Raw genomic sequence first — 24,879 nt, 5'->3', positions numbered from 1 at the left:
TTTAGTGTTTCTGTGTGTGTGTGGTTGTGTGTGTGTGTGTGTGGTTGTGTGTGTGTGGTTGCACGCGTGCACATGCGTGTGTGCATCTCGTCAGGTCTATGGAAATGCAGGATCTAGCAAGTCCTCACAGCCGAGTAAGTGGAAGCAGCGAATCTCCTAATGGTCCCAACCTCGACAACTCGCATATCAATAACAATTCCATGACACCCAATGGCACTGAAGGTATGTGCATCGGGCTTTCCTATCTAATGTCTCTCTTTCTTTCTTTCTCTCTCTCTCTTTCTCTCTCTCTCTCTCTCTCTCTCTCTCTCTCTCTCTATCTCTCTCTCTCTCTCTCTCCCCTATTCTATATAAAGTCTAGAGAGTGAATAGGTCTGGCTGCTAGCTCTCAGTAAGAAACTGAGCAGGACTTTTTAACCCTAAGGTTTCTCCTCTGCAGTGTTTATGCATCCGTTAAGTTGTCAAGGTCTCGAATAGCAATAAAATATCAGCTATGGTGAACAAGTGATCTATTTTCAGTTTTCTAAAGATTTAATCAGCAATACAATAATAATTTACAACATAGGGGTAGTGGAATACCTTTGACTAAATGCACTGCAAATATTTCCACCCTTTTAGCTGTAGACTAAATAAAAGACTACAACAAATTCTACCAACCTGTTTAGTAAAATGTGATGCTACTGGGGAATGTTTAGATAGTCCATTAGCTGTTTGTTTAAACATCCATGTAATTATTCAAATGCCCCAGGTATGAAAAGGGTTGCACTTTGCATGTGGCTTGGACTGTATGGGCCTATTTACTCAGGTGACACAAGCTAAACGCCGTGTCCTGGTTTTAACCAACATGGGGGATATGGCTGTATTAGAAGCCAATACCAAGCTCTTAAAACGACACACATCATGTACTTTACCTAGTAAAGTAACTATGTGGTTTGGCAGCTCTAAATAATATTTCTCTCATGCAGGACAAAGAACCCATAGACTCAATGCAGATTGTCATGTGTCCTGTGCCATTTTCTCTTTCCCTTAGGTGATAACATCACAATGCTTACCACAGCAGACTGGTTGTTAAGTTCTAGTTCACAGTCCGCTACAGGTTTGTGAACTGATGATACAATGAAAGGACAATACTTGGTGTTTACGGACAGTCGGAAAAAAAGAGGGAATGAGAAAGAGAGACAAAGCACTCTTTGTGCTTTTTAACATTTTACTCTCTTCCAAATTACGAGGCATACAGTGATATGTTGATACTTGAAAATATTTTGCTGTGTCCTAATAATAGCTCATCTAGAACTGTTGAATTACAAAGGAAAAAGTTGCTTCAAATATTGTGCCTTTCATTTAGAAAATACTGTTTGACATTGATTGTTGTGTTACATTATTTTTTAAAGCATGGTTTGAGACTTGGCTGGATTTGAGTTTGTTAGTAATGACTGGTTCCACTCCAGACGTGCATACTGTGCATTTTCGTTTTTCATTTGGACGTTTCTTGCTGTTTCTCAAACACGGTGGAAACGGTGTGCCCTGTGACCTGAGTGTGTGCTCGTTTGTGCATGCTCCGTAGAACTTTATTTTCTTTATCTCTACCTTCAAGGAAGAAATGTTGGTGTGTTGTTAGGGAGAGAAAAAAAGAAGCTACCACTCACCATGTGTTTTTCTGTAAAAAGAGCATAGCAGAAACATGTAAAACATGACAGCCCATAGCTTCTTCTACCATGAGGGATTCCACTGAGCATAACTCCCTTGCCCACATTGTGAATTTGTTTTGCCAAAAAATTCCCCCTTCCCATCCCGCCTGAAGTGAAATGGATTGATTTCAAAGAATCCTGAGCTGTCAGATAGCTGTGAAATTGTCTGTGCAGAGCTATCACGGCAGCGCTTTTAAACGAGCCAGGGTTAAACGTTGTTCGCTACACTCTTTAAGAAAAAAAAAAAGAAAAACTCTTTCTACACCATACATTGTCTTTGACGTCTCTATAGTACTTGCACGCCCCAAGCAGGCTCTGCAGGGGCTGATTTGCGTATGAATCTGATTGTGTTTACCTATTTTTTCCTGATGCTACATTTAAACCCCGGGGTAAGCCATCAAGTAATATGTGACTATGAATGATAAAGTAAATTAAACTGGAAATGCATATTATTATGATTGATTGGTAAAAACTGTATGGATGGGCTGAAGTTGATGTTGTAGTTATTGTAAGTGCATGAACAAATAGTTTATTGACAATCTTAACTTTAACTACTGACTCCTCTAAGTTTGGTTTTGAGAGGTGTCCTCTCACATTGTTTGATAGATTTATTTCACCTTATTTACTGATGCTATTGTTAATTATGTTATAAATATTTTAATTTAGTTGAAAATATGATGAAAGCCACAGGGGAAAGGAGTGCATCTTTTCTCTGCGTTTTCCATAGTGACGCTTGTGATTTAAAATAACGAGTAACTTACAGTCAAACCCCATTGACTGTGAGACCATGGTGTAGTTTGCTGTAGTGTTGTTTTAGCAGACTATCTCCGTGGTGATGGTTTGGCCTCTTTGTTTACAGTTAAAACAGAGCCAATGAGCAGCACCGAAATCGCCACCTCGGTAGCAGACGTCTCTCTAGACAGCTTCTCAGGATCAGGTGAGGGGGGAGGGGGAACTATTGCGTGTGTGTGTGTGTGTGTGTGTGTGAGAGTGTGAGTGTGCGTGTGTGTGTCTTACCACTTCTCACACACAGCTGCAGAACTGATTAGAGAGAGATGACTTCAGAGATCGCTGCCTGATAAGCTGGGCCTCAGGAAGTGCCTTGCAGCTAAAACACCAATACGAAGTGTGGGAGTGTGTGTGTGGTGTGTGTGTGTGTGTGTGTGTGTGTAAGGGAGACAGAAAGAGAGAGACAGAGAGACAGAAAGAGATAGAGATAGACTTGCATAGAGAGAGGGGACATCTCTCATTTGTCTAGTGAGCATATGCAAACCTGTGTGTGCATGTGTGTGTGTGTGTTCTCCTGGTTCCCATGCCAGCCAGGGCTGAGTTATGGCCTGTAATGTGCGCAGCCTGTCTGTCCAGTCGAGTGACATGGCGTCCGTCTAACCCAAGCTATCCACGGGCTGTTACCCTCATGTCCTGTCAGAGAGACCTTTTACACTGTCTCCCAGCACAGGGACATTACACACACACACACACACATTCACATCCACACACTCACACAAAGGCACTGCTTCATCATGTTACAGAACAAGCATGAGGTAGAGAATTATTGGAGGATTATTATTACTGTAAAGTACTGAAGAAACATTGGAAATAAATACAGTACCACTGTATTTGTACCACCAAAGTGTGGCACAATCAAGTGATCTGGAAAACAATGTTTTGAACTAAGATGGACTCAGATAAAACGTCTAATTTCTGCTCTCAACCTTGTCTGGGTTAGCCTGCATCAGAATGGAACTATCTGTTGTATGTAAACAAGATGCTATAATCTCGACATCCATCATTTCTCACTCGCAAAATGGAAAAAAAGTTTAGCTTTTTATTATCTCTCTGCTAATTTACCCTTATTTCAATTGTGTTTAACTAAGTACCCGATATGTTAACACTAGACGCACATAAATCACTGCTATGACTTGTGTCTTTGACAATATTAATGAAATTTAGTAATCTTACACCCTACATCCTCTGTGGGGAAACCCAGAACACTGTTTCAGAGGTGCATGTTTCACCAGTGGCAGGTGCCGCTGATGTGAGAAAAGTGTTACAGTTACATGCAGTTAGAATCCATTCCCCAAGCACCCCAGCCCATCCCAGACCAGCAACTAAATCCTTATTTTACATGTCATGACCAATTAGAGCGATGTTAAATATCAATGTCAATCGCCTACAGAGAGACATTTGAACCTGGCTTACGTGCCGATTAATTCACATTTGATTAATTTGTATCTTGGTCTTTTTAATTTGTTCAAACCAAATTAGGATTTGAACCACAAGTGACTTACATGTGTGTTTCTGCTCACATTTGAGAAATTCAAAAGGAACATTTTTACAGTAGCTTCAAAGATAGTTATTTGTAATTTATTAACTTGTGTGCTGTAATTTTTGCAAAATAGCGTGCCGTTTTTACTTTGATATACAGTAGTCGTCACACCTGATTCCATTTAGTTTTCTTGTTAAAGAGGTTTTCCAAAGTGTGATTAGTAAAGGGAACCACTGAGACAAGCCATGTGTTTAATGAAGGAATGATTATGTGGTAGCGCTACTTACCTGCAATCAGTGATGTCACTTTCAATGTGGTTTAGGCTCAAAGGGCCTGAGGCCACCGGGGCCACAGGCCCAGACTGATTCAGCCTATCCTGTGTGTGTTTACATCACCGGTTGCCATGGCAGCCGCTAAGTATCTCACAGATGCATGGGTCAGCAGAAAAACCCCACGTTTTTACCTGATTATTTTACTTCATTATTGCTCCCCGGTTTTCAACCTTAAATAAGGTTACTGAAATAAATAGAGTAATGCAATGTAATTACTGTTTCCTTGGAATCCAGAAGTTCTGTTGGCAAAAGATAATATTTACCTTATTTCTTAATGTTTAAATATGTGCTTGCCTCTTTTCTTTTTAACTCTCCTCAGCTATTGGAACCAGTGGCTTCAGCCCAAGACAAACTCACCAGTTCTCTCCACAGATTTACCCTTCCAAGTAAGGCTTCTTTTATTTTCTTTAAAAAATAAGCAGCATCCAAGTTCATTTGGAGCTCTAATTAGATCCTTCTGCTAGATCGGGGGTTTCAACAGGCTTTATTTTCCTGGATGTCTGCAGCTTGCGCACTCCAAAATCTGTTGTAATTATTATCTTGCAAAAAATTTCCTTTGTCATTTATTATTCTTTTGCACTTTATATCAGCTATTCGATGGCTATCTTTCTCACAGCTCGGCTCCGTATTTAAGATTAAGTAGCGGAATCACAAAGAATTTGTCAGTGAGCAAACTTTGTGTTTGCTTTCTGGGGTGAAATATGTTCTCTCCTCTTTCAATCTTTCCTCCTCGCTCACTTTTTCCCCATTTGTTTCTTTTCTCAAATAGCAGACCATATCCACATATTCTTCCTAACCCTTCATCCCAAAATATGGCTTCGTATGGGCAGTCTCAGTACACCACAGGAATGCAGCAGGCTACAGCTTATGCTAGCTACCCCCAACCTGGTCAGCCCTACGGCATTCCAGCCTATGGTAAGATCTCAACAGGACTGATTGACTCTAGTCCACAACTTAATCATTTGTGATATGTGTGAGTTGTGATAATTCTTAGAACTTGGCTGAGTCATTATTTAGTGCCTGCACCATATTTTGTAACTCAGTCAAACAGAATTTGCTTATCATGCTGTTCAGAAAGATCTGAAAGATTACTGATCCAAATTTCAAAACAAAAACCGGTTTCCTTAGGCACCCATAGTGCAGAACACAAAGAACATAGCTAACAAGGTTCTTTATTTGTCCAAAGGCTTTGGAGTGCTTTGACCTCCAAAGACCATCCAATATAAGATGGAATTTTCTATGTTTGTTTGAGTGATGGCAAACTGCTAACAAACCTGCAGTTGCCTAGAAAATTATGTTGGGTCCGGTTCAATCTAACCATCGGGTAGTTTGACTAACAAACACTAGCAAGTGTTCTTTCTAGCGTTTACATATTTTTAATTTTTTAATTTTATTTTTTTTACAATGCGGGACTGCTTAGCAGCGAGATTGAGTCAATGCATTATGTCAAACTTTTCAACCATTACCTATACTGGTATTTGTTGTCAGTCATCTCATTGTAGAGTGGCGTGACAGACTGACGGTGTTGCTTCTTTGCCGTGGTGACTGTAATTCAAACCTCAGTGTTGACTGTTGCCTGTGCATCAAACCGATGTGGTGTCACTAACCGATTTAGGTCCATTGTGGTCAGGCATAAAGACGGAAGGGGGGCTGAGCCAGTCGCAGTCCCCAGGACAGGCTGGCTTCCTCAGCTACAGCTCTGGGTTCACCACACCCCAGACTGGCCAGGCTCCCTACAGCTACCAGATGCAAGGTGAGCACATTCTGCCGTCTCCGTTCTACGTGTCGCCCTGCAACCCCACCGCGCCTCCAAGCCCCCCGACTCTTCTCGCGCTATCTTCTCTCCTCCTTGGGTTTCTTTCCTTTCGGTCTTCTTTACTTGAATGTGTTCATTACTTTCATGTCACCTTCCACCCCCTCCTTACCCTTTCCTCCTCCATCTCCCTCCCTCTGATTCTCCTGTTTTATCCATCCTGTTCTCCTCTCTTCTCTTTGGATGGGTGAGGAACTCTCTCGCCGTCTCCTTCAAAGAGGAACGGTTGAGGGGAGATGCAGACTGATTCACAACACTCCCTGCTCCCCCCCCCCCCCAACTCCCCCTGCCCCCCCCACCACCACCCCCCCTGCCCGCCCCCCCCCTCCCCCCACCACCACCAACTCCCCAAACAGATGGCCTTGTGCAGCAGCAACAGTCCTCTGTAGACGTTCAGGGGGGCTTCCTCTCCCCTTAAAAAGAATCAACACAGATGGGGAAAAAAATGGCAGGCACTTAAAAGTGCACCACTCGTGTTCTGCCTCCCCGGTTTTGCTTCTTCTCTCCCTGTGATTGTATTTGTATTTGTTTAAGAAACCGGGCCCACGGTCGATTTATGGCCTTGAAACCGATCAATTCTAAGTTGCGCTCTAAGAGTCTTTCTCTCTCTCTCTCTCTCTCTCACTCTCTCTCTCTCTCTCTCTCTCTCTGTCTCTCTCTGTCTCTCTCCCTCTCTCTTACCCAGACTAGTTTATGTGTAGCTCAGGCAGGCTGCCATGTCTTGTTTTTCCTACAAGCCCGTCTTTCATGGTTCGAGAAACCTTCTCTGTTCTTTGGCGGTGAGGCTAGCGCGCTGACGCTAACTGCTAGCCGGGCTTTGTGTTCGCTCCTCTACCGCTTAATGTGTGACAGTAGAAACATCTCCACATGTTGTTGAAAAGCCTCCAGAGCATCTCACAATAAATAACGAGAGCCCAGCAGCAGATGTGGCGCGGGGAAGCCTCTCCTCCACGCCTCTTAACCAAATACGCTCGGCCGCAGTCTGAGATCTGCAGCCTCTTCCAGCACCGCTCTGATAGGCAGGGAGAGCCTCAGAGGGAGTGAGAGAGAGAGCAGAGGAAAAGATAGATCGAGGGGGAGTTTGTGTATGCGCTTCTTTCCCAGCCGCGGTGGTTTAACTCACGATGACAGTATTATGTGCCCATTCGTCTTCTGAGTATTATGCTATATTCTCTCTCTTATCTCTCTTTAGCTCACTCTCTCTCTCTCCCTCCATCCCTGCCTATAGGATCCCTCAGACAGCGTTAAATGCATTGTAATTGACAGCCGTGTCAGATGACAGATTGACCACTAGCGTTGGCTAGGCCAGAGCTGCACTACAGACCCACCGCCACCATCATCATCACTCTCCGGCCAGCCCCCCTCTCAACACCAGCCTATTGATCCGACCCCCTCCTGCCTTGGGAGCCTGGGCCCCTAGGACCGGGTGTCTGCTCAGATCATAGACCCCCACCTAAATCTGAGACCCCCCACCCTTCCCCCCACCCCCATTCCCCCCCCCCACCCACCCACCCCTTCTGTCTGTGTCTCTGTCCGTGGCTCTGCCTCTAGCCTGTGTCCAGCTGTCAAGTGGACAACGATTAGATTAATGTTTTTACACTTAGCTTTCATGTCTAATGCCACGGGGCTTTGGAGAGCTGTTGAAGTGGGGATACCCAACTTGACAAGGCCGGGATAGCAGTCTGGGGGCTCTTGTTAATAGTGCTTGGAACAATTTTCTATAGTAATCTAAGTGAGAAGTATCGTCGTTTGGGATCGTGTGATGTGTAGATATTTGGAGATTTCGGTGTTGAAAGTGATTAGTATGATGTGAGCATTGGATAGACTCTCCTGGCTGCAGTTCTCTGAACAGATGCTAATTAGGTGAATAATTGGGTTCCAGCATTCTGTCCCAGTGGCTGGGTGAAGGGCAGAGGAGCTGAAGTCTGTGTGTGTTTTAAAGGAAGCCCATCTGGACTTGATAGCCTATTCCCAAGTGGGGCGTACAAACTTCTGCTACAAATATTGTGCACTGATGATAGACATACCCCATGGCAAGAGCACTGATCAAGCAGAGCAAATGGACTCCCAATTGGAGGGCCAGAAGGCAGGAGGGAGGGGAGGGAGGGAGGGATGGTGTCTGGTCTTGAGTGAGTGAGCTAACTGGAGCAGGACAGGGGGAGGGAGAGAAAACATGCCCCCTGGGGAACCACAAGAGCCCCCCTCTCCTTGGTCTCCACCCCCAACAGCATGGGCTCATTCTTGCAGGGTTAGCGGGGGTCCCTGTTGCTTTTATGTGGGTCCTCGCTTTCCACAGCGTAACCCTCTAACCCAGAGTGGGAGCTTTTATGACTTTTTGAACTGTGCATTAGGCTAATTTGTTGTCTTTTTTGTGTGCGTGTGTGGATTTTTTACTTCCACTCTGTGGGGAACTTTCAGCATTCTCTGAGTCTAACAGAAGGGTTGAAGCAGTCCCCTCGGGGGTTCCGAAAAACAAAATAAAACAGTGTTTGAATGAGAGCCGTTGCCATAGCAGGACTGGCAGAGGGTGGAGGAGGAAAAGCTGGGGCTGTGCTGTGTCTACGTTAGAAGGCCGCGAGCTGAGGAAAGCCACTCAAGCAAATGAATGAGAGCATCTCTGTAATACAGAGCTGCTGTGCTCCGTTTATTAGCCTCTATCCACTATAGCCTCTACACGGCTGGCGAACCACAACTTAGGTCCTCTCCTCCACCTCCAACTCCTCCTTTCTTCTCCCCCCCCGCTTTTTTGGGGTGAAAGCTGCTTCCCGTTTGTTACGGTGTGGGAGGGCCCTCGTGATGGGGCCAGTGACCACAAGATGAAAGGACGGCCCCTCTGTTTGTCTCTGGGTAACAAAGGTATAATTACGCCCCCATTTAGGAGCAGTAAATGAATCTCCCCTCGGCTGTCTCGGAGGAGGTGGGCAGCCCTGCCATGTGCCACGAGGGATTCTAAAAGATGGCAGCGGTACAGTAGCCCTCATTAGTGCTGCCGTCAAAGTCCTGAGAACTTCGGCTGGGGAGAAGAAGCTTGGCACTGTGTCTCTGGAAGTGAGAGCAGGGTATTAGTCTGTGCATTTCCTCTCAGCTATTTCCAAACCGTCAACACACTGAAAACCAGAGGAGCTTTTAACTCTACCAGTGAACTCAGTGGAGTCACAGTGGACTACATGGTGGAATCGCACACTCATCAGTCATCACTCCCCCTCCTCCTCCCCCTCCCTCCCACTCCTTCCCCGCGGAGCTCTCCATCATGTCACGGTGCTGTCTGCGGTTGCTGGCTGTGTGCTGCTCATCCTGCTGTTCCCTGCGCTGACATGAGAGTACAGGTGGAGCCCCATGGTGCCCCACAGCCTCCCTGATCTCCTCTCCTCCTGTCCCGGGCCCTGGAGCTCACGTCAAGTACATTATGAAGCCATTAGATGCTATCACCCTGCCTTTAGAAATAATTCAATTAGCCCAGAGGTGCCTCTTTGGAGACGTGAAAGAGAAGTCAGGCATGCATATTCATTTGGGCCAGGATGTCGCTGTCTCACAACCCCTTCTCCGTCCCCCATCTCCCCCACCACCGCCCCCCCCCCTACCCATTACTCCTCTCCTCCTCTCCCCAGCCCACCTCAACCCCAATACCTCTCTCTGTGCTCCCTCCTTTTTTCGCTTCCCCCCCGACCTTCCCCTCCACCCTCCAGTAGTTCACATGCAATACAACAGGTCTTGTGTTCTTCACATTGTGAGGCCTGAAATGGTTGAGAGAGCGCCCCACCCCACCCCCACCCCTGCTCTCCGTCATTCATCAGGCCTGATCCAATCACTGATAAGGATGGAAGTGGGGGAAGATAAGGCTACTGCTTGAGCCTATTCCCCTAGGCCCCTTCTGTTACCTAGCTACCTGAAATATGTGCTCGATTTGTGCCCGTTTATTTTCATATCGTTTTATTTCCATAATATTTTTGTCTCTATCACCCTTTGCTGAGATTCATCCAGTTCGGAGGCTTCTTTCAACGGAGAGCAACAGATGTTTCTCACGGCTGTTTCTCGATACTAACCTCATCACCCTAAATCGTGTTGTTTCTACAGGAAGCACGTTCACCACCACATCAGGATTGTATGCAGGAAGCAATTCCCTCACAAACTCAACTGGATTCAATAGTACACAACAGGTAGCTGTCCCCGTCCCCCTCCTCTCTCTCTCTCTCTCTCTCTCTCTCTCTCTCTCTCTGTCTCTCTCTCTCTCTCTCTCTCTCTCTCATGTAGTAAATGGACTCAGTTGGGGAACAGTGGTTTACATCAATACAGATAACTTGTAAACTTTCCCCAGGTTCTTGAAACCCTTTAGATGTGACCTATGTATGTTATGTATCATCCATGTCACATGAATCACACATGAATCACTCACAATGTTTCTGCCGTTGTAGACATGGATTATCTGCTTTTCCTAGCACATATGTATTATGCCACAGAAAAGGGAGAAAAAAAAAACAAGACAGATCGCTGTCCAGATGTAGGATACCAGAGACACATGTTTGCATTTATGTTTTGGAATCTGCACTGTAAAGTAGCAGACACTGGTACAAGGCATATCTCAGATGACTCTCCCTGTCTCTCTCACTATCTGTACCTACTCTCTCTCTCTCTCTCTCTCTCTCTCTCTCTCTCTCTCTGTGTCTATCTGTACCTACTCTCTCTTTGTCTCTCTCTCTCTATCTGTACCTACTCTCTCTCTCTCTCTCTCTCTCTCTCTCTCTCTCTCTCTCTGTCTCTCTCTCTCTCTCTCTCTGTGTGTCTCTCTCTCTCTCTCTCTGTACCTACTCTCTCTCTCTCTCTCTCTCTCTCTCTCTCTCTCTCTGTGTACCTACTCTCTCTCTCTCTGTCTCTCTCTCTCTCTGTACCTACTCTCTCTCTCTCTCTCTCTCTCTCTCTCTCTCTCTCTCTGTGTACCTACTCTCTCTCTCTCTGTCTCTCTCTCTATCTGTACCTACTCTCCCTCTCTCTCTCTCTCTCTCTCTCTCTCTCTCTCTCTCTCTCTCTCTCTCTCTCTCTCTCTCTCTGTACCTACTCTCTCTCTCTCTCTCTCTCTCTCTCTCTCTCTCTCTCTCTCTCTCTCTCTGTACCTACTCTCTCTCTCTCTCTCTCTCTCTCTCTCTCTCTGTCTCTCTCTCTATCTGTACCTACTCTCCCTCTCTCTCTCTCTCTCTCTCTCTCTCTCTCTCTCTGTACCTACTCTCTCTCTCTCTCTCTCTCTCTCTCTCTCTCTCTCTCTCTGTACCTACTCTCCCTCTCTTCTTCTCTACCTTCTCTATGGGCTTTCTCATCCTTTCTTTTTCTTCTACTCTCTCTGTGTCTCTGACTCCCTCTGTCTCTCTCTCCAGGACTACCCCAGCTACCCTGCGTTCGGCCAGGGCCAGTATGCTCAATATTACAACAGCTCGCCCTACACTTCGCCCTACATGACCAGTAACAACACCAGCCCCACCACCCCCTCCACCACTGCCACCTACACCCTCCAGGAGCCCCCCACAGGCATCACCAGCCAGGCCCTCACAGACCCCACTGCAGGTAGGACAGCCCAGCCCAGCACACACACACACACACACACACACACACGCTAACACCAACACACACACAAAACACACATACAGTGTAGCAGTCTGAAGGCAGGTGTCCTATAATATGTTCAATTATAGCTGGGAATCTTGAACATTGAGGGTATAGATGAGATCTTGGCTCCATAACCACAGGTGACCGTAATGCAGTTACTGGCCATAGAGCCCCCATAAAATAATTCATGAATCAGATAAGATAAAGTGAATTTAAAACTGCCTCCCAGTCCAACCAAAGAGTGCTGCACGTAGAGATATATATCACTGTTATCAGAGGGGGTTATCAAATTGGGGGTGATTGCCTGCTAATTGTCACAAGAACACACCGTATTGCTCCTCCGTCGAGTGAAAGCTTTCTCTCTCTTACCTTCCTCCTTTTTTTATTTTTTCCCTCCCCTCCGTCTTCCAGGAGAGTACAGTACCATCCACAGTCCATCAACCCCCATTAAAGATTCAGAATCGGATCGATTGCGCCGGGCCTCGGATGGAAAGTCACGTGGCCGGGGGAGGAGGAACAACAACCCGTCTCCTCCGCCCGACTCCGACCTTGAGGTAGGCTGTGCCCGCTGCCCTGGCGACAGACTGCCTCGCCCTGTCTGACTCTCAAACACTCATCCTGTCACGCACGCTAGCACTTGTTCTACGTGGATTCAAATACTGCACTTGATTATTTATATTAGATTCAAACCTGCTTATCTCTGCTGACAGGCTTCGAAATGTCATTGTCAGTATTAAAAGTTGATATTGTGTGTGTGCGCTCATGTACTTAGCTACAGTACATGCAGTGTGTATAGCTGTTAATAATATATGTGTTTTGGATGATGAGTACAAAGAACGATTTGCCCCAAAATAATTGTCTCATGCTTAACAAAAGTACTGTGACACCGTGCCGTATAAAACACATACAAATATCAAATAACAGCCAGATATCAATACAGGCCCTTAATGATTATGTGCTTTTCATTAATATGATATTAATTTCTAAGAGGTTAATAGCACCCATTATGGCTGTGACATCATGGCATGTTAACATATCTAGTTAATTAGTTTGTCACTATCGATTGTTCTAATGTAAAGAGTAAGGGAGTGGCTGGTGTGCGGTGTGGTGGGGGGCGGGGGTCTGTGGTGACCAGCCCCAGCAAATGGATGTGGGTCCTGGGGGCCCCACACGAGCCCCCTGCAGACCCTATGACCGGGGGGGGGGGATCACCTTGCAGCTGACAGAGTGCCCCATTGATTTTACCTCTCATCTCTCTGTTTATCCCTCCTTCCCTCTCCACCTCCTCCACCTCCCGCTTCTTCTCTTATCCAGCGAGTTTTCATCTGGGACCTGGATGAAACAATCATCGTTTTCCATTCCTTGCTCACGGGGTCTTACGCCAACAGATATGGAAGGGTGAGTGACATCAGACTGTGTCAGTAGGCCGGCTCTTTACCAGCCAACACAACCACGCGGAGGTCCATAGGGGATTGGAAAACAGACAGAGACAAAGAGGAATGGTTTGCAGTGTGAGGCCATGAGCTGTTAGTGGAGAGATGAAGCGGAACTCAATGTACAGATAATTGTTTCTTTTTTTAATAGGCCCAATGAGGCCTGGCAAGTATCTGGCTTCTAGTGCAGCTGTCGGAGATATCCATGGCTGCTGGTTGATAGGCCACATAACAGTTGCACTCTGGATGTCTATTGACACATCTTAAGTGTTCTTTTCTCCTTCAGAAATGCCACATTGTTAGTTTAATGAAGTGCTTCTCAATCCGGCGCATTCAGGCTTCCATTTCCCCCCGAGAACGGGGCAAGGTTGCGACCACTAAACGTAATTAACTGAAACTGGCGGGAGGACTTTATCCTAACTCTGATCTTGATTAGGATTTAGCAGGATAGCGTGTTAAATTATCGTCAACAATGGTTTGTTCTTATTTATGAGCAAAACTCAACTTTATTGAAAAAGTTGTTGAGAATGTATGCCAGATAGCATGATACTGTACTGGAGGCAAATTTGAAGAAAAGATAACTTTTCTAGGTCACTGTGTTTGTTGTTTCATATAAATCAGCCTATCTAAATTTAAACTCTCCAAACAAACAATTTTGGGAAAAATGGCAATATCCCATTCTCATGGCCGCTGTGATGTCATAAGGTTTTATATAACTTGCAATACTTGCATTAAGTCATTTCCCAATGTATAAGAATTTTCTGATGATAATTTCGCAAACATTATGAGACAGAATTATTGCATGGTCTGTATTTCACATTTCTCAGAAACGAGTGGTCTTGACTTTATTTTGTCTAAGAGCAGAAATTCCTATCCTCTTAGTTGTTTTCGACCAAGGGACTTTCCTCTTTTTGATGTAGAAAATGACATATTGGTTCTCGTATGTCAGAGAGCTTAGCATCTGCAGCCCCTGCTCCGTGCCTTTGTTCTGGTGTGAGGGGGTGTTTGATGGGGGCACTGTTTTGTTTTTGGGGTGAAAGAGTGCTGCCCCGCGACCCTCCACTGTTTATTTACTTTATCCTCAGCCGTGCATGCTGGGTAAAGAGAGCGGCTTAGAAAGCTGCAGTTCCAAGACGAGGGCCTCTTCAGACTCACTGCACACACACATACCGTACACACACATACCACACACACACACACACACACACACCGTGTCTCCGGCGTGCCCCTCTGAAACAGGAAACACTGTTGATTCCATAAGGACCCACTCTTAGTCTCATATGGGACGTGACAACTAGCATGTTTTTGCTCTCGTTTCCACTCACTCCTTCTATCAGTCCCTTTGTATTTCTTAGTGTTTCTCTATCCCCAGCTACAGAGCTCCCGGTCTGTTTCCCTCTCTCTGTCTCCACCCCCCCCTCCCCCCTCCCCTTTCTCAACCGCTCTCTCTGTCTCACAAACTCAAACCTGCTGACACAACTATTCCAAGTTGTTATTATTATCGTCATCATCCAATCTCACTGAAAGGGAGCAGTGATCACACCCCTCGACCACAGACACCCCCCTTCCCCTTCACTCCAGAGACTATCACAAGCACCCATCTGTAAACTAAGAGTGTCTCAGTGAACGAGGTGGGGAAGCCCTCCCTGCCCCACAAGTCCCCCTCATATCAGCAGAAACACACAAGTTACAAAACACAAAATGTTTCCCCTCTTAGCTGTGGAGCGCTGTTTCTCTGTGAATAGCATGCAGACACACACACACACACACACACTTTGCATACACACACATGCATACAAACACACACACACACAGTTGCGCTGCTGTACTTATCAGTTCTCCTAATTGGCATCAAGGCAGCCCTCCCCCATAAAGCTGATGGCAGAGGCCAGCTGTGCTGCTATTGGGCTGACGGACTAAAGCTTTAGAGGGCTGGGGAGGGGTGCGGGGGCGAGGGGTGCGGGGGTGACGGGGGACTTGGCGCCCCTGTGGATGGCACTGACACTCAGAGACAGGTGCTGCGGTGACAGCAGCAGCCCTTTGCCCTTCTGGCCCGCTTGTATTCTTAACTCCCTCTCTGACTGATTGTGTGGATGTAATTGGGCAGCTCTGGGAAGGATCTCCCAGCTCCAGAGGATAGCACTGTGCTCACACTGCCCTTTCCCACCAAATCTCTCCCCGTTCGCTAAATCACTTGAACTATGCCAGAGGTCTATTGCCGTGGTGGGCGGCTAATTATTTCTGATGAATTCTGACTGAAAGATTGATTCAAACTGGGGGGTGGAGTTGGGGGGGTGGGGGTTATCTCTGTGAGTGGAGATTGAGTTCTACTTGTGTGGTTTGTCTTCTGTCATTTTAGTGAAAACACGGCATTGTGGAGTGTGACAGGTAATCAGTAGATAGCTCAGGTGTGTCTCCAGCTGGTTTACGTTTGTAATCCCCTCTCTGGCCCCCAGTCCTGCTTGATGAAGCATTAACTCCCCTCCACGCACACACACACACACACACACACACGTGCACGCGCTTGCACACACACACGGGCCTACATATGCACGCACACACATTCATAGATGAATATGCGCCCACACATACAGAACACAAACATTCGCATCCATATGCACACACACTCCTGCCCAGGCTCACACACACACACTCCCACACACACACTCTCACACACACACTCTCACACACACACTCTCACACACACACTCTCCCACACACACTCTCACACACACACTCTCACACACACACTCTCCCACAGTCCACTCTCCCTTACTCCCTGTCTAAACAATACGATGATTAAAAGATTAGATAAGAAGACTTTATTAATTTCAAATTCCAAATAAAAAAGCACAGGGTTATAATAAATACATTTATTAAAGTTTCACGTTTCCTTGTTTTAACCAAGCTTAGGAATAATAAGGGACTTATCGTGTGTCCTTAGTCGCACTGTAGGAAATAACAAAAATAAATGTAAAAGAAGCCGCCCTTTCAAATATACTGTCAAGGGTGCCCTGTGTTCAGATATGATGGTTGCATCAGATTCCCAAGTTGCAGAGCGGTCTGTGTGAGACAGGAATAGATGGACTTCTTGTTGATGCATCCAGGGATGTACACTGTCTGTCTGGACAGGGATGTGCCCGCTCACTGTCTGTCTGGACAGGGATGTGCCCTGCTCACTGTCTGTCTGGACAGGGATGTGCCCTGCTCACTGTCTGTCTGGACAGGGATGTGCCCGCTCACTGTCTGTCTGGACAGGGATGTGCCCGCTCACTGTCTGTCTGGACAGGGATGTGCCCTGCTCACTGTCTGTCTGGACAGGGATGTGCCCGTCACAGGTTCATTAACAATTTAGCGTTCAGTTAACTCTTCTCCCTGTATCATCTTACACACAGACAGCCCACGCAGTATCAGCGTTACGGACGCTATCGCATTACGGACAGACAAAAGAACGCAACTTAAAGAAAAATTGCAAATGTCTTTAAATGTGGAGATCAGCAATATTCAGTGAAGCGAAGAGACATGGATGAAACTAAATGGTGTTTTTTTTATCATTATTATTATCAGTTTAAGCTTCAGGAAAAACCTTCAGTATTGTCAGGGAGGTTGTTGCTCTTCCTCACCCCATCACCTTGTATGTGGATGGATGATGCCTCAACACAAATATGCGGAGAATGGAGTATTTACGATTGGACTGTGACCCCCAACTCTTCTTAATCCACCACCCCCTTCTAAGACCAGTCAAACTTTTACTGCATTCATTAAACTTTGGCATCTCTGATGGCTATTCTGGTCTCTTTCTGGGGCTTGTAAACAAAAGCTGAAACTTTCTTTCAAGTCTCGCTAATGTCCTCTTTTACGGGGGGGCTGTGTACTGCGGTATTTAAGAGCATTCCTTAAGTGTAAAAGCATTGTTAACTGACTGATGTACAAATGACAAGCCATGTACCATCCCACTAACAGTCCTCACCAGGGCGTCTCTGGGAGAGGGGGGCTAGTGTGGACTATCTGTGGATAGTCCGGATTGTTCCTTTTATTTAGCTGTTGTTCTCTGTGTGTCTTGCTGTTGTGTAACCCGTGTTGTCTGTGTTTTCAGGATCCTCCCACGTCAGTGTCACTGGGGCTGAGGATGGAGGAGATGATCTTCAACCTGGCTGACACACACTTATTCTTCAACGACTTGGAGGTAAAGTAGTGTTTCCATGTTACGCACTTCACAAACCTCGAATCCACCCCCACACACTACCAGTAACCTATAGTGCGGACACTCTCCATGTCTTTCCAGTCCAAAAAACACCATCCTCCCCCTCCTCCCCTCTCTCCTCCCCTCTCTCCTCCTCCCCTCTCTCCTCCTCCCCCTCCTCCCCTCTCTCTTCTTCCCCTCTCTCCTCCTCCCCCTCCTACCCTCTCTCTTCCTCCCCTCTCTCCTCCTCCCCCTCCTCCCCTCTCTCTTCCTCCCCTCTCTCCTCCTCCCCCTCCTCCCCTCTCTCCTCCTCCCCTCTCTCCTCCTCCCCCTCCTACCCTCTCTCTTCCTCCCCTCTCTCCTCCTCCCCCTCCTACCCTCTCTCCTCCTCCCCTCTCTCCTCCTCCCCCTCCTACCCTCTCTCCTCCTCCCCTCTCTCCTCCTCCCCCTCCTCCCCTCTCTCTTCCTACCCTCTCTCCTCCTCCCCCTCCTACCCTCTCTCCTCCTCCCCTCTCTCCTCCTCCCCCTCCTCCCCTCTCTCTTCCTCCCCTCTCTCCTCCTCCCCCTCCTACCCTCTCCCCTCCTCCCCTCTCTCCTCCTTCACTCACAGTGATGACTTTAGCAGTGTGTTTTTCTTTGCCAGAATATTTAAGAGCCGGCCCAAGAAGTTAGATAAGTCACAACAGGAGTGTCTACATTACATTACTAGCGAGAGCAGTCCATTAAAGTTTTAGCTCAAGCATCAACAACCATTTCATAGCGGGGGAGCTTATTTCTCAGTTACCAGTCCCATAGTCGAGAGGCATTACCTCGGAGCCCAAGGGACCCCATGAATTTGACATGCGCTGTCAGTCTCTGCCGTCGGGTCGCCGGGCCCTGCCCCCCCCCCCCCATCTCCCATCAGCCACTGCTGCAATTTGTCAAGCTCTAGTGTTTCTGCGCCCCGCTCTGTCTGTCTGCGTGTCATGCTGTGTGCTTGGTGTCGCTGTCCACCAACGCCACAGACCCCTCCGTCACGGCATGAAATTGCCACTGCCCTCCCCCTCCTCCCCCTCCTCCTCTCCCTTCTACCCACCTCTCAGCTCAACCCCCTCCCCATGGACGTTTAGTTTCAAATCTGCCCCTGGGGCATGAAGATGGGGGGAGTGTGTGTGGTGTGTTTGTGTGTGTGTGTGTCGGGTGTGTGGGTGGGGGTGGGGGGAGGTGTGGGGGGCTCTTTGGTGTCTGAGTTTCTGTTCCATGTGGGAGAGAGGTGGACTATAGCCCAGTGGGGGATAGGAGCCTGATGGACCTGCCTAACACACACACACACACACATCTGCACACACGTACACATGTACACACAGATACCTACAGAACCTACACACTTAGCTATTCATATCCAGCCTGATTTTTAAACAAGCGAAAGGTCATCTCCCACAGCTTCTCTATCTCCTTCTACCTCTCTTTTTCTTGCCCTCCCTCCCTCCCTCCCTCCCTCCCTCCCTCCCTCCCTCCCTCCCTCCCTCCCTCCCTCCCTCCCTCCCTCCCTCCCTCCCTCCCTCCCTCCCTCCCTCCCTCCCTCCCTCCCTCCCTCCCTCTCTCTCTCTCTCTCTCTCTCTCTCTCTCTCTCTCTCTCTCTCTCCTCCTGTGAATATGACACCCCTGGCCCAATGCTTTTCCTCAGTGTCCTGCCTCAGTCTGACCTCGCAGGAGAGGAAATGTTTTGTTTGATACTTATGTGTGAAGAGAGCTGTGGCGAGGCTGCCAACTCTCATTACTCACCACCATGTTCTGCTGCTCAGGATGACCAGGGATGGGGGGAGGGGGGACAGAAGAAGACAGAGAGACAAAGAGTGAGAGAGAGAGAGAGAGAGAGAGAGAGAGAGAGAGAGAGAGAGAGAGAGAGAGAGAGAAGAGAGAGAGAGAGAGAGAGAGAGGGGGGAGAGAGAAAGAGGGAGAGAAAATGTTAGCACTCCCCTAGACAGACGAGTGACTGAGAGATTCCGAGCGCAGTCATCGTGATCAAAGTTAATTGGCTGCAATTGACGGGTTAAATATTTCCTTATGCTCTCTCCTGTGTGGAGTCCAGCACACTGCACTTTATTTAATAGATGTACCCCAATCATTTGAAAAATGGCAGTTTGTGACAAAGCTTAAATGTGGTTTTGCTCAACATCTGTCCTGTGTTTTGATTTCTTTTCATGTGTGATGAAACTGCTCACAGATGAATTGGCAGTTCAGGCTGCATATAAAATTATTCAAACGTGCAATGCGTATTTTTCTTCTGCTCTATCTCAGCAACGGAATTATTACATTTAGTTTTGACACTCGAAAGCCCATAAGTTTTTCCATTTAAAACTAGAATAGCATCCAGACTAAAACAGCAATCTGTGGCCGCTAGCAAAAAGGGATTTTTACACTTTCCAATGAGGGAGAGCTTAACCCCCTCCAAAAAAATTGCAGGAGCGAAAATCGCAGTTTGCTAAATCTCCTTCTCAATGAGGGCCAATGGCATGGTCTTGCAGGTCCACCCCCCCCCCACCCCCCCTCGTCCAGCTTGCCTCCTCGTCTCTGCTAGGATGTTATTATGGGATAGGAGCTCTGCGAGAGCGACCTGGGAGTTCTCAGTCAAGCCTGACTAGTTGTGTTTCCTCTCTGCTGATTTACAGTCCTCCATTTAAAATAGAGCTAAATAGAGTCCAAACTATAAATACCAGTCCAGCAGCAGTTATGTATTTAAGCATGTGCAGAAATGCATATGGTCCATCTAATTTAGTCAAAGCCATAAAGGGAGACCCCCAGAGGCTGTGCAGAAACACAGGTGCAGAGTTAGTGGCCTTATGGTGTGTGTGGGTGTGGGTGTGGGTGTGTGTGTGTGTGCGCCATCAAATAAGTCCGTGTAGAAATGTAGAGTGCATTAAATACAGTGTGTTCCTCTCTACAACTTGGCTGTGCACTCTGTCCTTGACATGTGCTCCTCTAAGGTTGGGATTTCTATCATTCAATTCAAGACTACCAAACATTTCACACAATCCGGGGCTGTTGCTGAAGTCTCAAAATGTTGCAGTCGTATGTGATGGTCTGCCCTATGTGTGTACGTGTGTGTGTGTGTGTGTGTGAGAGAGTATGTGTGTGTGTTTGTGTGTGAATGGATGTTGGTCCGTGTTGATAGAGCTGGTGAGTGACGATTCAGAGGAAAGTCATAAAAAGAAAGAGGGCATGCCGAAGGGGTCAACAGGGATCAGTTTAACATCCCCCGCTCTCTCTCTCTCTCTCTCTGTCTCTCTCTCTTACCTCTCTCTCCCTCTCTCTATCTCTTCCCTCTCTCTCTCCCTCTTTCTCTCTATCTCTGTCTTTCTCTCTCTTCTTCGTTCTCTCAATGCTGAAGACATGCTGAGCCTCACCAAGAGACCTACTCTCTCTTATCTCCTCCATGCATGACAGGAAGAGGAAACCTATCTATTGATCACTAAACAATACATTCCCCATTCTCTTTAATTAAACTAGATCAGAGACGTACAGACTGTTTCCATGATTTAAAATGCTGTGCCATGAACAGGATGTATTACTAAAGCGATTGAAAGCAACCTGATCTGATATTGATTGGTAGTGTATTCATTCCATGCTCTTTTGCCTGTCAGAAAAAGATATATTCCAACAGTTATTTTAAGTCAAGAAAGATATGCACAGTAGGGAAGACATTAGAGCCTACTACCTCTACCGAATTCACCTCACAACATAATACAAAATCAATAATCCAGATGAGATCCTTTATAAATTAATATTATTTATGAATATTTGAGTGAGGTAAATAAAGAATAACGGCAGGTCATTTAGTGGTGAAGACCTTAGTTGCAGTTTATCCTGTTACAGTAAAAATACAAATGTATATATATATATATATATTTTTTTTTTAAACGGTCCTTTTGAAACGGCCAACCAAAGCAAATCCCTGTTTTCATCCATCATTTGTGCGTTTGCTCCAGTGTGGTAACGTTGACACCCAGAGCTAATGAACGGTCTGTGGAGATGGCGATAAGGAAACCCTGGGAGACTGCGTGCCGCGCGGAGAGTGACAGCTCCGCTGTGACCCGGGGACTGGGTTTACAGTAGGACCAGCTCCAGGGCCCCCACGCTAACGCCTAGCAGGATGTGGGAACCAGGGGCCCTCTGTCGGCCCGGCCTAGCCCCCTGTGCTCCCCTCTCAGCAGGGTGCGAGGGCTGCCGTCTCCCCCTTCCCTGGGTGAGAAAACAACACTCCCTGTCTGGAGGATAAAGGGCATGGGGGCAAACCACTCTGAGGGCTGGAGGGAGAGGGAGGGAGAGAGGGGCAGGGAGAGAGAGGGGCAGGGAGACAGAGGGAGAGAGAGGGAGAGAGAGGCAGGGAGACAGAGGGAGAGAGAGGGAGAGAGAGGGAGAGAGAGGCCTCCAGAAGTGGGAACGTTTTAAATTAGCCCAGCGATACCTCCACGCTGTGCAACACACACAGAGTACACACACGCCTACACAAACTCTGCCCACACACACACAGAACGACACACACACACATGCTTACACACACACACACACACACACACATACCTGTGGAGCAACCCTGTGACACTGCCTGCATGCTGCCTTTTATAGCTCCCAGACCTCCGTCTCAGAGTTGAGCCCTCCTCTGTCACTCTCAGCCAGAGGCAGGCTGTTAATGAGAGATGCTATGAAACGCACTGTTAGCTTCACCTAGCCTCTGGAAGCACTCCCCAAGCTGCGCTCTGGAGCCATTTTGTGAGGTTTTTATATCCCGTGCTGTTGTGAACAGACTCGGAGCCTGCCTCCCTCTCTCTCCGTATCACGCGGAGCTGATGTTGTTTTGATTCCGTTGCCGAAATACGTCCAGATAACGAGAACGTTTCTCTTGCTTCTCATTCTGTTTTCTCTCGTCTCTTTAGTTGCTTTTAAGCTGAAGCAAACTGTTGAGAGACGTCTTTTTTTCATTTTTTTCAGGCTAGATTTTTTTTACCAGACTTGTTTCCTCTGGTTGTGACAGGAGATGCAGGCGTTCCTCCAGGCACGTCCTTGTGGTCGGCCCGTCCCCTCACGGTACTGCTGATGTGTTTTGGAAAAACTAAAGAGAGAAAGTGGAGGTTTCAATGCTGGCCTGTCTATCTTCTCTCAACGAGCTCCCCTATCCTGCCTCCCTCCAACCCTCAGTGTTCGACCCACAAATAGGGGTTGAGGGGGATGTGGAAAATGTGACATTACTAACCGTCTGATAACAAATGATGGTATGTAAGAATACATTCTGGGTCCAGTGGTTGAGAGTGACATAGCGCACCTGCCTGTATGGATGATTTAGTGGGAGCGGAAAAAAGAAAGTTCAAGCGGGCTTTGTAATGACGTTTTACCTTTGGTTCTATAAACAGATAATGCAAAGATATTCAGCAGTCTGTTTGTGTCTACTTCTATAGGTTTGACTGAAGACAGAAACATAGACGGATAGGCAGCCAGGTCTTTTTCTTTTTGAGAAAGTCCATCAACATAATTACAGTATGGTTAAATAACACTTTGAGAACCTTTCATATTTACTTCGGCATTGTGGTTCGAAAACCTCCCCTATAATCAGCAGTCGTCTATGTATTCTCTCAGGCACCTTTTTTGAAATGTGTGTCTTTGAGTTGGTAAGAAAGGTTCTCACCCTCACCGTAGCTTGTCTCTCTAGCTCATTCTTCCTTTTCTCTCTCGTGTGAATGAGTGTAAAGCCAGCATTTGGATATGTGCCTGTGCTTTGTTTGTTCGGGCTGTTTGAATTCCGTGACTGTTCAAGCACAGATTGTGGATTGGAACGAAGTGGGTTCGAAGAACCCTTCTTTGTTCCCCACATCCTGTGACTGACCCCCAGGTGAAACCCCCGCCTCCTCTCCTCACCCCCCCCCCCCCCTCCCCCCAGCACAGGGTACCTGTGGTGGGAACGGATTGGGGAGTTGCTGGGGTCACAGACTGTACCCCCCCCCCCCCCCTTCCTCTCCCAGATAGGGGGGATGACAGAGTCTGACAGTGAAGTGCCAGCTTTGAGAACCTGCGAACCGCGGATGGGCCTTTTTCACATGGAATTAGCTTGTAGGGCCACAAGGAATGCTCTGACGACGGCTGTTATCGCCCTCACTGTGGTTTTGTTTCCCCCGACAACTCACCTGGAGAGGCAGATAGACTCAGCTCTGAGCGAGGAAGAGAAAGAGGGGAGACTGATTGAGGGAAGGAGAGAGAGAGGGAGGATATAGAGAGATATAGAGACAGAGTGTAATGTCCTCTATGAAGATTGATTTGGAGGAAAATGTCAAGATTATGCGTAAAGGCAGGGAAGATGTTAGAATCAAATAAAAAGAGCAACAAGGATGTGGTCAGAGAAAGAATGGAGGCATGAGATTTTGCCATAGTGAAGCTCTCATTCAAATGTTGATGCTCTCTTTCTCTCTCTCTCTCTCTCTCTCTCTCTCTCTCTCTCTCTCTCTCTCTCTCTCTCTCTCTCTCTCTCTCTCTCTCTCTCTCTCTCTGTCTCTCTATTTCTCTCTCTCTCTCTCTCTCTCTCTGTCTCTCTATTTCTCTCTCTCTCTCTCTATTTGTCTCTCGCTCTGTCTCTCTATTTCTCTCTCTGTCTCTCTCACTCTCTCGCCAGCCTACAGGAAGAGCCAGGCCGTCACTGCTGATTGCTTAATGACAGATGCCAGGGGAACAAAGAGGGCTCTGATAGCTTCCTCTCAAATGAATAGGTTTCAGCAGGCCTGTGAAGGGAGGAAGGGGGGGGGCACAGAGGAGGGAGGCAGGGGAGGAGGATGGAAAGGCAGAATGATAGAGAGATAGAGCCTGGGTGATTTGAAAGGTGTTCATAATCTAGTTAAGTCATCCTACTCTATGCCTTCCTCTCCCGATTTCACACTGCGGTCTCTTCTCTTTCGTTGGAGCTTTTTTTTCCCTTTCCACTAACTTCTTGTAGGCTGAAGGACAAAGGAGAATCAGACAGTTTAATGAACAGCAGGGGGGGGGGGAGGGTGATGAATTAAACAGACAAAGTGTTTGCGTAAGGCGTAATTATGTATGGATCCTAGTGGCTGGTCTTCTCTTGTACAGTAGGGACATCTGGTTTGGGTTAGCGGTGATTGTAGGTTCTTGTGAGGATCGGGAGAACACGGGCATTTAAAGCTGCAATAGGTCATGTTATTAAATGATTTATTTAATGAATTCAAATATGAGAAACGGCGTGTCCGATTTTGGTCTGAACTTCTGCACTTTTCTCCAGCTCCAGTTTGATTGATGGTGGTTTCACAAAATAAGCCAGATAGGAAGGCGCACCACGTCGAAAGGTGATTGGCTGGAACAGGATTGCTGGAACATAATTGGTTGGAAAGTAGCAGACTGCTCCAAATGTATAAATTGACATTCCACTGGCACTGAGCTGTCTGAGTTGCTAAAGAACTCTCAGAGGGCCTCATTAGCTTACACAACATGTTTATAAAAGACAAAATGCCACCATGTTTCAGTTGAATGCCATTGGTTTGTACTTCATGGTACAATACCATTCCACTTTTTTGAACATGAACTATG

The 24,879-nt window shown here is 47.0% G+C and overlaps 1 protein-coding gene across 7 annotated transcripts in view; it reads left to right on the top strand.

Annotated features, from left to right (window-relative positions):
• Positions 1 to 24,879, top strand: part of eya1 (EYA transcriptional coactivator and phosphatase 1) — a 59,310-nt gene that overhangs the window by 23,650 nt on the left and 10,781 nt on the right. For 3 of the 7 annotated variants that reach the window (XM_084702716.1, XM_084702715.1, XM_084702717.1), the window contains exons 2-12: positions 95 to 222; positions 1,031 to 1,096; positions 2,548 to 2,625; positions 4,609 to 4,675; positions 5,059 to 5,204; positions 5,905 to 6,042; positions 10,177 to 10,259; positions 11,469 to 11,655; positions 12,109 to 12,251; positions 13,012 to 13,095; positions 17,227 to 17,316. In XM_084702716.1, coding sequence (XP_084558842.1) covers positions 99 to 222; positions 1,031 to 1,096; positions 2,548 to 2,625; positions 4,609 to 4,675; positions 5,059 to 5,204; positions 5,905 to 6,042; positions 10,177 to 10,259; positions 11,469 to 11,655; positions 12,109 to 12,251; positions 13,012 to 13,095; positions 17,227 to 17,316 — 1,206 coding nt within the window. In that variant the 5' untranslated portion in view covers positions 95 to 98. The remainder of the gene's footprint in view (positions 1 to 94; positions 223 to 1,030; positions 1,097 to 2,547; positions 2,626 to 4,608; positions 4,676 to 5,058; positions 5,205 to 5,904; positions 6,043 to 10,176; positions 10,260 to 11,468; positions 11,656 to 12,108; positions 12,252 to 13,011; positions 13,096 to 17,226; positions 17,317 to 24,879) is intronic. The other 4 variants (XM_084702718.1, XM_084702719.1, XM_084702720.1 and 1 more) reach the window with 4 other exon arrangements.

Source organism: Hypomesus nipponensis, chromosome 8 (genome assembly GCF_054491055.1).
Source record: "Hypomesus nipponensis isolate SF chromosome 8, ASM5449105v1, whole genome shotgun sequence".
Taxonomy (NCBI): domain Eukaryota; kingdom Metazoa; phylum Chordata; class Actinopteri; order Osmeriformes; family Osmeridae; genus Hypomesus; species Hypomesus nipponensis.
The sequence above is the reverse complement of the archived record's forward strand: the minus strand, read 5'-3'. Positions and strand labels throughout refer to the sequence as shown.